At 43.0% G+C, this 12,265-nt stretch overlaps 1 protein-coding gene across 1 annotated transcript; it reads right to left on the bottom strand.

Annotated features, from left to right (window-relative positions):
* Positions 1-913: 913 nt before the first annotated feature.
* LOC122934828 (zinc finger protein 404-like) lies at positions 914-4,545 on the bottom strand. Its single transcript, XM_044290534.1, has 2 exons — positions 4,426-4,545; positions 914-1,615 (listed from the first exon to the last, which is right to left on the bottom strand). The coding sequence occupies exons 1-2, from the start codon at positions 4,508-4,510 to the stop codon at positions 1,425-1,427; spliced, it is 276 nt and encodes a 91-aa protein (XP_044146469.1). The 5' UTR covers positions 4,511-4,545; the 3' UTR covers positions 914-1,424.
* Between the last annotated feature and the right edge of the window lie 7,720 nt (positions 4,546-12,265).

The raw sequence follows: 12,265 nt of genomic DNA, 5'->3' as shown, positions 1-12,265 counted from the left end.
AGTTCTCTGATGTCTAACAAGACCCGATTTCAGGCTAAAACATTTCCCACATTCTGAACATGGAAATGGCTTCTCTCCTGTGTGAGTTTTCTGATGTCTATCAAGATCTGATTTTTGGCTAAAACCTTTCCCACATTCTGAACATGGAAATGGCTTCTCTATTTTGTGATTTCTCTGATGATGAAGAAATGGTGATTTATGGGCAAAACATTTTCCACATTGTGAGCATGAAAATGGCTTCTCCCCTGTGTGAAGTCTTAGATGTTCCACTAGATATGACTTCCGACTAAAGCATTTCCCACATTCTGAGCATGGAAATGGCTTCTCTCCTGTGTGGGTTTTCTCATGTCTATCAAGATCTGACTTTTGGCTAAAACTTTTCTCACATTTTGAACATGAAAATGGCTTCTCTCTTTTGTGAATTCTCTGATAATGATGAAGAAGAGTTGACTTATGAGCAAAACATGTCCCACAATCTGAGCATGAAAATGGTTTCTCTCCTGTGTGAAGCCTTAGATGTTCCACAAGAAATGATTTCCGACTAAAACATTTCCCACATTCGGAGCATGGAAATGGCTTCTCTCCTACATGAGCTTTCTGATGTCTATCGAGATCTGACTTTTGGCTAAAGCATTTCCCACATTCGGAGCATGAAAATGACTTCTCTCTTTCGTGAGTTCTTTGATGACAAATAAAAGCTGATTTCTGGTTAAAACATATTCCACATTTTGAACATGAAAATGGCTTTGCCTCCATGTGATTTCTTAGATGTTCCACAAGAACTGATTTCTGACTAAAACATTTCCCACATTTTGAACATGAAAATGGTTTCTCTCCTGTGTGAATTCTTAGATGTTCCACAAGAAATGATTTTCGACTAAAACATTTCCCACATTCTGAACATGAAAATGGCTTCTCTCCTGTGTGAGTTGTCTGATGTCTAACAAGACATGGTTTCTGGCTAAAACATTTTCCACATTCTAAACATGAAAATGGCCTCTCTCCTGTGTGAATTCTTAGATGTCTCACCAGTTTTGACTTGTGGCCAAAACATTTTCCACAATCTGAACATGAAAACAGATTATACTGAGAATGACATGGTAGAGGTCCCACAATATTTGATTTCTGGGTAAAACTCTTTCCACCTTCTGACCATGAAAACAGCTTCTCCCCCGTGTGAGTTCTCTCAGTGTCTATTGAGAGAACCTTTCCACATAAAACATTTCCCACATTCTGAACATGAATACGGCTTCTCTCCTGTGTGAATTCTCTGATGTCCAACTAGAATGAATTTCCTGGTAAAAGATTTTCCACATTCTGTGCATGAAAATGACCTTTTATCTCCTGTAATGGCCTTTCTCTCTTGTAGAGAAAGATTAGATTTCTTTTTAAAATGTTTCTCACAGGAAAAGATTTCCCACCATCTATGTCCAGTTATTTGTTTGGAAAATAACTGATTGAGTGGCTGAAGGCTTCTTATGACCAGCGGTATCGATGGACAGATCTTGGGCTGAGGAAAAATTAGGAGTTACTGAATTAGCTTGTGTGATATCTTCTACTTCATGATAGGAGGATAAGTGGAAATGTCCATTGGAGTCACTCGTCCAGTCTTCAACTGGAAAAAGATATAAAGTAATTCATATTTTTATTAAGCAAACAAGCTTTACTAAGACAATAGAAAGCCAAGCAAAGTATATAGGAGATGTAAGAAAATGGGATAATGTAAGGCGAAAGACCTTAAAAATGATTCACCGTAGGGGGAAACGGTTCTACATCTGCTTACCGGCATAGAAAACTGAAAAGTCAGTTTTGCACAAAAAATAGCGAGGGGCTGGCCACAGAAAGGAGCGGACTTTGGTGTCACAAGAGCAATAGTGAAGCCCTCACTGCACCAAATGCCTAATTTGCACACTGGGAAAAGTATTTAAAAAAACCTCAGAAACGGAGTTTCAGATCAACAAAAGAAAACAGCACTTTAACTGAGTAAACTACAGCCAAGTGGCTGCATAGGGAGGTCACTGGTGACAGATTCCTTTAATCCTTTGGATACCAGAGCTTTTTTTCCATGTTAATTTTTTTCCCTGTCTTCGTGGAGCTGTAACTTTATTTTTCTGTTCACATATCAATATAAGGGCTTGTTTTTTTGCGGGACAAGTTGTACTTTCTAATGCCACAATTTAATATGGCATACAATGTAGTAAGAAGCGGGGGTGGGAATAGGAAAAAAAATTTCAATTCTTCCACAGTTTTATGGGTTTTGTCCCTACGGCGTTCCCTTTGCAGCAAAACTGACCTGTGCCCTTTATTCTCTGGGTGAGTACGATTATAACGATACCACATATGTATAGGTTTTATATGTCTAAATACTGTAAAAATAAATGGAAACTTGTAAAACAAATTTTTTTTTTTTAAATACAATCACCATATACTGACCTCCATAGTTATCTCTACTGAGCTGTGTGGGGGCTCATTTTTTGTAGGACGATCTGTGGTTTTTATTGATACCATTTTGGAGTGTATGACTTTTTGATCACATTTTATTACATTTTTTGGGGTAAAAGAAGCAATGAATAAATGGCGAATTGGTCATTTAGATATTTTTTTTTTCCGTTACGTCATTCGCCGTATTGGACAAATATTTTTATATTTTGATAGTATGGATGTTTTTGGACGCGGTGATGCTCGTGATGTTTATATTTTTTATTCTTTTATTCTAAAAAAAAATGAGGGTGATTTAAATTTTAATTTTTAGATTTTTTTTTCATAGCTACTCTAGGAGACCATGTTCACAATTTTTTTTTTTTATTCAATATTATCATACTGCATACAACAGCATACTAATATATGAACTGCTGGCCAACATAAGAATTGCATCTTTAATATGCTGGGTCTCTTCAGAGAGACCCAGCCTATTGGAGTGAAAGTGAATTGCCAGCATCTCCATTCGCTGCACGGGGATGCCAGTATTAACCTGGAAGTGCGGGCTTCCAGGTTTTTCACTCTTTAGATGCCGTGATCACACTTGATCACGGAATCTAAAGGCCGTAGTGACCGCGATCAGCATTATTGCCAGTCGCGGTCATTAGCCGCAGGCCTCGGCTGTTTGAAACTCCCAGCGCCGTACTAAAATGGTTAAAGGAAAATTGCTCCATAAAATGCACTGCAGTCTGTAGGCAGCACATTACAGAGCAGAAGGAGCTGATCAGGTTGATATGCAGCATTATGGGAAAAGATCCTCATGCACATGATCTTATGCATTTTGGGGTCCACAAACCTCCATGTGCATGCTGATGTAAAAATCACCCATCCTTGTCTGCAAAACGGAGAAGAATAGGACATGTTCTATATGACGCTTAGTGGACTACCACTATGAACTACTGCAAGTACTACTACCCCTCTTGGGACCGCAACCAACACTCTCGTCCGCCACTACCCTTTCTAGGCTCGCTGAACATGCGCAAAGCTAAGATTTCAGGTGCAATGTATGCCAGTTTTCTGTTGTACAAGTTATTTAATTACGGTAGTTAAAGGGAACCTGTCATGTGGATATTTGATTATAATCTAACTAATTATATACAATCACTAACTACTAAAAAGTACCTTCGATGTATTCACTTACTGGTGTGACAGATGGTTACCTCCTAATATACACACAAAGATGCCGCATGCTTATGAGCTGATTTGAGTCCAGCGTAATGTCAGTGAGTCCAGCGTATATTTAATTCAGAGCTATAGCAACTCCCCTGCCCACCTGCTGCTGATTCATATGGAAAAAAAACTGTCAATCAGCAGCCGGTAGGCGGAGAGATTTAGGAGCTCATGAATATTCAGGACTCATCATTATCAGCTGGAGCTTTTCAATACAAGATGTTGGCGGATTGACTGGGTCAATTAAGAAAGTGACCCAGCATTGTGCTAAGCAAATCAGTCACTTATTTATGTTGCCCTTAGTTAGGACACCATAAAACTGGTGACAGGTTCCCTTTAAGCTGCTGAGGTCCAGCACATGGAAAATTGGAAACGGTGTCAGAAAAAGCTAAAAAGTCACAAATGTTGTGGTAAATTGGCACTTGCCACAAAATTTTTGACTTTTCTTCACCAAAAAACTGGCACTGAACTATAATGAATGACACCTTATGTATTTGATGTATGTCCACCATGTGTATCTCACTTCCTGTTTGTGACTATATTGTTATTTCATCCATACAGTGCACATCTGTGTTTAATTGTTTATAGAGTTCACGTGACAGCTCGGGGTGGTACCTTGTGCACCTATGTCTATCACATGAAATCAAAATTGGCTACAATCTTGTTTTATACTATTAAATGTACTGTATATTGATACGCTGTGACTAAGAGTCAGACCATGAGTGAATCAAGGTGAAACTGTTCTCTCCTCTACAGTCATGGAAGGTCTCCTCTTACCCGGTGATGTGAGGGACTGGTGATTCTCCATCATGATGTCCTTGTACAGATCCTTGTGTCCTTCTAAATACTCCCACTCCTCCATGGAGAAATATACAGCGACATCCTGACACCTTATAGGAACCTGACAACACAAGGACACAGTCATTACCAGACCCCTCCCTTGGCATTATTGTATAATGTCCCAGCATTCCCAGCAGCGCTCACCTCTCCGCTCAGCAGCTCGGTGATCCTGGTGGTAAGTTCTAGGATCTTCTGCTCATGTATCAGGGAATGAGGTGGAGGCTCGGTGATGGGGCTCTGGGTCCTGCTCCATCCTCCTGACACACGGGGTGTCACACACTCACCAGACGACTTCTTCACTACTGTGTAATCCTGTGTATGGGGAGACGCCGATCACTACAGAGATTCTAAGAATCCTTCACCTTTCCAGACATTTCCCTGGTTTATTACTAGAGATAAGAGCGATGTCATGTGAGACTCTCACCTCTCCAGTTATCAAGGAGATGATCTCCAGGGTGATGTCTAATATCCTTGCAGCCATGAGGTTTCTGTCCTTCTCCGTCCTTGGTGGGTCATCGATGGAAAATACCATTGGCTTTTAAAAGTTGAGAGTCCTGAACCTAAGAAACCTGAAGGGAAACAAGGAGGACTGAGAGCAAAATCACATCTGGAAGAAGATCTTTCATGAAGTAAAGTGTCGCAGAAATTGGGAATTTTAAAGGACTACTGATGGAGTACAATGCAGGTGACCACCATTGAGGCGTCATATAACATATCAGTCAGTCCGGCCTCCCCTGCTCTATAGTGAATAGTGTTACACAGGACACACACGGCAGTGCACCACATACAGCAGCTAGTTCTCATCTTCCAGGCCACTATAGCTCTCCTACTCCCCTTACCTTGAAGTATTGCCATAATCCTCCAAAGACATTAGAGGAATACTGATCTGTCCTGCAGGAAGCTACTTACCTCTCTCTACCACTTACCTCCACCTTGTATCACTCTACATTGAGACAGCTCTCCACTCTTCACACAACTTTACGTCGATCAGTTATAGTATAGAAACTTTGTAATATCAGACAAAAATACCTCTTTCTCCATATATCAGCTCTTTACCCTCCTATCCCGTAACCCTAAACTAATATTCACTCTGAATTCTCTACTAAAGCCATTGGGTGAGACCCGATACAGACATAGGCCTTAGCCACTGTCCCCTCTGGAATTTAAAGAGTTAAAAATGCCAAACTCTGCAGCAAGTAAAATTATCGGGTTCATTAAGCCTCACTCGTATGTTGTTTTAACCCTTTACTTTCTCAGAGACCACAGCTGTCTGAGCTGCCGGCAGTATGTTATAGAGCAGAAGGAGCTGAGCAGACTGATATATAGTGTTATATGGAAAGATTCAGTATAATCTGTATTTCATTCATTTAAGTTCCTTTTGAAGTCCAGGAGGCGGTCCTATCAGTGATTGACAGCCTTCCCTCTATGACTGTGTATATAGAGATAGCTGTCAATCAATGATTGGACCGCCTATGCTGCCTGCAGCTCAGAGACCATGTTCAATATCCTGACAGCTAGGGGTGCACCGAAATGAAAATTCTGGTCCGAAACCGAAACCGAAAATTCAGGATACCCCTTGACCGAAACCGAAACTGCCTTTTTGCCCAAATACTTTTAAAATACTTTTTTTTAATGATTTTATTAATAATTCTTTTTCATGAATTTAATAAATCATATTACCCACCCACCCCATAACAGTGCCATCCACAGACCCCCCCCACCTCATAACAGTGCCATCCACAGACCCCACCCACCCCATAACAGTGCCATCCACAGACCCCCCCACCTCATAACAGTGCCATCCACAGACCCCCCACCCACCCCATAAGTGCCATCCACAGACCCCCCACCCACCCCATAACAGTGCCATCCACAGACTCCCACCCACCCCTTTTATAACTACTGGAGCTGGGGGCCGGAGCACAGTGAACGCACCGGCCCCCAGCTCCTCCTCCCAGTCCCTCCCCGCTATTTTCGGCCGATATGTACAAATATCGGCCGAAATGGATTTGGTGCATTTTCGGCCGATATTTTCGACCGCCGGAATTTCGGTGCACCTCTACTGACAGCTGCTGGATTCACATCTACACTGTCCAGCACTTCTCTACTATCTCTATGAGAAAGAGTGACAGGGCAGAAAAACCTCCTGTCCTTCCTGTGTGCAGCGTATGGGAGACATGAGAGCAGCTGCACTCCAACCACCGTCCCATGGAGAATAAGAAACAGAGACTTTTCACTATAAGCCTAAATAATATAAAATAAAAATTGTGTTTAGAAAAAAAAATAAGAAATTTGCACGGACGACAAAGACGCTGCTGCAAAAATCACAGATCACTAGAAATAACACAGAAAACCCCTTTAAATAAAGAGAACGAGTCGGATCTTGTTGCTGAGATGAATCTAATGATCCGACTCACTAACTACAGCTGGAATTCCCATCACTGACTCTGCAGTCTACGAGATCTCAAAGCCTCACCCCTCCAACCCCTTTAATATACAGTCCCATGTAAAAATAATATCCCTGCAGGCCCCTCTGGCATACAGCCCCATGTAAAAACATCCCTGCAGTCCCTTTAATATACAGTCCCATGTAAAAATTATATCCCCGCAGCCCCCTCTGGCATACAGCCCCATGTAAAAACATCCCTGCAGTCCCTTTAACGTACAGTCCCATGTAAAAACATCCCTGCAGCCCTTTTAACATACAGTCCCATGTAAAAACTTCCCAGCAGCCCCATTAACATACAGTCCGATGTAAAAACATCCATGCAGCCCCCTTTAACATACAGTCCCATGTAAAAATATTCCTGCAGCCCCATTAACATACAGTTCCATGTAAAAACAACCCAGAAGCCCGTTTAACAATAAGTCCCATGTTAAAACTTCCCTGTAGCCCCTTTAACATACAGTCCCATGTAAAATCATCCCTGCAGCCCTTTTAACATACAGTCCCATATAAAAAGATCCCTGCAGCCTCCTCCAACATATAGTCCCATGTGAAAACATCCATGCAGCCCCTTTAACATACAGTCCCATGTGAAAATATTCCTGCAGCTCCATTAACATCCAGTCCCATGTAAAAACACTCTTGCAGCCCCTTTACCATACAGTCCCATGTAAACACACCCCTGCAGCCCCTTTACCATACAGTCCCATGTAAAAACACCCCTGCAGCCCCTACAATATACAGTCCCATGTAAAATCATCCCCGCAGCCCCATTAACATACAGTCCCATATAAAACATCCTTGCAGCCCCTTTACCATACAGTCCTATGTGTAAACCCTCTTCTCTCTTCACCTGAATACACGTGTAAGCAGAGCCCTGTAATGGTCGTGGATACCCAACTGATCACATGACTGTGACATCATCAAAGGTCCTACAGCCATTAATACAAATCTCTCCTATGAAACTGGTCACATGACTGTGAATTCATCAAAGGTCCTAGAGTCACTTGGTTTATGGCTGCATCCCAGGATTTATGGTCGGGGTATATGTGACGAGGGTCACGTGACCTAACCCTCCAGGCAGCCCATACACTCCAAGCTTTCTTTTTTGCTTTGTTTTCTGTGAGGTAGATTTATGGAAGTGACATAAAGAAAAATTCTCTTTGTTTCCCACAGGGACCAATCACAGCGCATGTTTCATTTCTTCCTGTACTTGTAAAATGAAAGGTGATTGGTTGCTATGGCCAGCCCGGCTTTAGGGTATGTATACACAGAGGGTGGCATTTATCATTTGCGGTTGTTTTTGTGGCTGTTTTATGTCTGTCTTTGCTTTGTGCGTCTGCGCCAAATTAATGAAAAATTTGCACATAGTAATCTGACTTCTGGCCCTTAAACACAGACCACTTTGTAAAGTTGTTTTACCAAATTAATGTTGCAAAAAAAAAAACACAATCGCCATGACTCGCGCCAGAGGTATCTGATTTGATAAATGTCCCCCAGAGTTTTCACACTAATTCCGCATCAGACCTCCCCACTGATTCCTGTATAAGGCCTGAAATAGAAGCTCACGCCCTGTCCTGTGAAATCAGCGTCTCGAAAGGGACGCGCTCCTGCTGAGCAATACCAAATATCCTCAGCGTCCCTTCTCTGGCGGCTTAAGCGAGACGTGGGGGCTGTCCGTCTTCCCCCTGCAGCGGTGGGAGACATTTTTTGTGAACCCCAGTGGTCCTGTTGCCAGGCATGATACTGCAGAGGCCGGATCCCGGATCTGGCAGGACAGTTCTGGATTTCGGTGGCTGTCGCGGGTCTCAGAGCGGCTGAGGTATCCCCCGCTGTCAGATGACTGTATTGGTGAAGCAGAGAGCCGTCCTCTCCCCGCTTACCTATTCCTCACAGCGGCTGGTGCTCCCCAGCAGCAGCACGATGCCCCCGCACATAGCTCTGCTGGCTGTGTAGGAGGAATCAGCCTTTGGACTACACAGTAAGGGGTTCGTTGACACGAACGTAAGGGCTCCGTGCCCGTGCTGTGGACCGCAAATTGCGGTCCGCAATGCACGGACACCGACCATGGGAAAGCCTCATGCAGATGGCAGAACCGTTCACTTGAATGGGCTCCGCGATCTGTCCGTTCCGCAAAAAGATAGAGCAAGTTCTATCTTTTTGCGGTGCGGAGGCACAGAACATAACCCCATAACTCCGCAGTGCTTCCGTTCCACGCTACATTTCCGGATTTGCGGACCCATTTAAGTGAATGGGTCCGCATCCGTGATGCGGAATGTACACGGCCGGTGCCCTGTGTATTGTGGACCCGCCGTGTGAAAGTGCGATGTGTAACCGCATCGTGCTCCTGCTGGGGAGCGCCGGCATCTGAGCTGTGATCATCGGGGGAGCCAAGTAGTTACTTCCTGTGAAGGGGGCACATGTGGGCATAACTACTATTAATGGGGCACATTTTGGCTTATCTATTATGAAGGGGGCACATATCTGGGCATAACTACTATGAGGGGGCATATGTGGGCATAACTACTCTTAGGGTACTTTCACACTAACGGTAACGTTTTCCGGTATTGAGTTCCGTCATAGGGGCTCAATACCGGAAAAAAAACGCTTCAGTTTTGTCTCTATTCATCGTCCATGGGGACGAAACTGAGCTGAACAGACCGGAGCGCTCCAAAATGCATTCCGTTCCGTTTAGTTGCATTCCCAGACCGGAGAGCAAACCGCAACATGTTGTATTTTGATTTCCGTCCTGGGGAAAACAGAAAAACTGATCCGTCATGACCCCCACTGCAAGTCAATGGGGACGGATCCATTTTCTCTGCCACAATAGAAAACGGATCCGTCTCCCATTGACTTTTAATGGAGTTCATGACGGATCTGTTTTGGCAATGTTAAAGATAATACAACCGGATCCGTTCATGACAGATGCAGACGGTTGTATTATCAGTAACGGAAGAGATTTTGCTGGATCCAGCAAAAACGCTAGTGTGAAAGTAGCCTTAGGTGGCACGTATTTTTGGCATAACTGCTCTGAGGGGGCACATATCTGGGCATAACTACTAGGATACCAGAATTCTGATTTGATTTCGATACCATAAAAAAGTATTGCGATACTCGATATCATTCGATACCACGCGGAAAAAAATAAAACACCAAAAAAAGCCACGTGCATTCTGCATTTTATGGAACGTCCATGGCGGCACCTGAGGGGTTAATTGTGCGGATCACAGCCCCCTGTAAGAGATCAGGTGCTGCCAGGCAGCAGGGGGCAGTTATTACACAGTTCTCAGTATATTCTAACTTGAAGCGTCCCCATCACTATGGGAACGCCTCTGTGTTAGAATATACTGTCGGATCTGAGTTTCACGCTCTAACTCAAATCCGATGGTATATTCTAACATAGAGGCTTTCCCATGGTGATGGGGACGCTTCAAGTTAAAATATACCATCGGATTGGAGAAAACTCCGAACCAATGGTATATTAACCACTTCAGCCCCGCTAGCTGAAACCCCCTTCATGACCAGAGCACTTTTTACACTTCGGCACTACACTCCTTTCACCGTTTATCGCTCGGTCATGCAACTTACCACCCAAATGAATTTTACCTCCTTTTCTTCTCACTAATAGAGCTTTCATTTGGTGGTATTTCATTGCTGCTGACATTTTTACTTTTTTTGTTATTAATCGAAATGTAACGATTTTTTTGCAAAAAAATGACATTTTTCACTTTCAGCTGTAAAATTTTGCAAAAAAAACGACATCCATATATAAATTTTTCGCTAAATTTATAGTTCTACATGTCTTTGATAAAAAAAATTTGGGCAAAAAAAAAAAATGGTTTGGGTAAAAGTTATAGCGTTTACAAACTATGGTACAAAAATGTGAATTTCCGCTTTTTGAAGCAGCTCTGACTTTCTGAGCACCTGTCATGTTTCCTGAGGTTCTACAATGCACAGACAGTAGAAACACCCCACAAACGACCCCATTTCGGAAAGTAGACACCCTAAGGTATTCGCTGATGGGCATAGTGAGTTCATAGAACTTTTTATTTTTTGTCACAAGTTAGCGGAAAATGATGTCTCATATTCCACTAACTTGCGACAAAAAATAAAAAATTCTAGGAACTCGCCATGCCCCTCACGGAATACCTTGGGGTGTCTTCTTTCCAAAATGGGGTCACTTGTGGGGTAGTTATACTGCCCTGGCAATTTAGGGGCCCAAATGTGTGAGAAGAACCTTGCAATCAAAATGTGTAAAAAATGGCCTGCGAAATCCGAAAGGTGCACTTTGGAATATGTGCCCCTTTGCCCACCTTGGCTGCAAAAAAGTGTCACACATGTGGTATCGCCGTACTCAGGAGAAGTTGGGGAATGTGTTTTGGGGTGTCATTTTACATATACCCATGCTGGGTGAGAGAAATATCTTGGCAAAAGACAACTTTTCCAATTTTTTTATACAAAGTTGGCATTTGACCAAGATATTTTTCTCACCCAGCATGGGTATATGTAAAATGACACCCCAAAACACATTCCCCAGCTTCTCCTGAGTACGGTGATACCAGATGTGTGACACTTTTTTGCAGCCTAGATGTGCAAAGGGGCCCAAATTCCTTTTAGGAGGGCATTTTTAGACATTTGGATCCCAGACTTCTTCTCACACTTTCGGGCCCCTAACATGCCAGGGCAGTATAAATACCCCACATGTGACCCCACTTTGGAAAGAAGACACCCCGAGGTATTCAATGAGGGGCCTGGCGAGTTCATAGAATTTTTTTTTTTTTGCATAAGTTAGCGGATATAGATTTTTTTTGTTTTTTTCTCACAAAGTCTCCCTTTCCGCTAACTTAGGACAAAAATTTCAATCTTTCATGGACTCAATATGCCCCTCACGGAATACCTAGGGGTGTCTTCTTACCGAAATGGGGTCACATGTGGGGTATTTATACTGCCCTGGCTTTTTAGGGGCCCTAAAGCGTGAGAAGAAGTCTGGAATATAAATGTCTAAAAATTTTTACGCATTTGGATTCCGTGAGGGGTATGGTGAGTTCATGTGAGATTTTATTTTTTGACACAAGTTAGTGGAATATGAGACTTAGTAAGAAAAAACAAACAAAAAATTTCCGCTAACTTGGGCCAAAAAAATGTCTGAATGGAGCCTTACAGGGGGGGTGATCAATGACAGGGGGGTGATCAATGACAGGGGGGCGATCACCCATATAGACTCCCGGATCACCCCCCTGTCATTGATCACCCCCCTGGTAAGGCTCCATTCAGACGTCCGTATGATTTTTACGTATCCATGGATCGGATCCGCAAAACACATGCGGACGT

This window comes from Bufo gargarizans, chromosome 4 (assembly GCF_014858855.1).
Source record: "Bufo gargarizans isolate SCDJY-AF-19 chromosome 4, ASM1485885v1, whole genome shotgun sequence".
NCBI lineage: Eukaryota > Metazoa > Chordata > Amphibia > Anura > Bufonidae > Bufo > Bufo gargarizans.
Note: the sequence above shows the minus strand (reverse complement) of the source record. Positions and strands in the feature narration are given on the sequence as shown.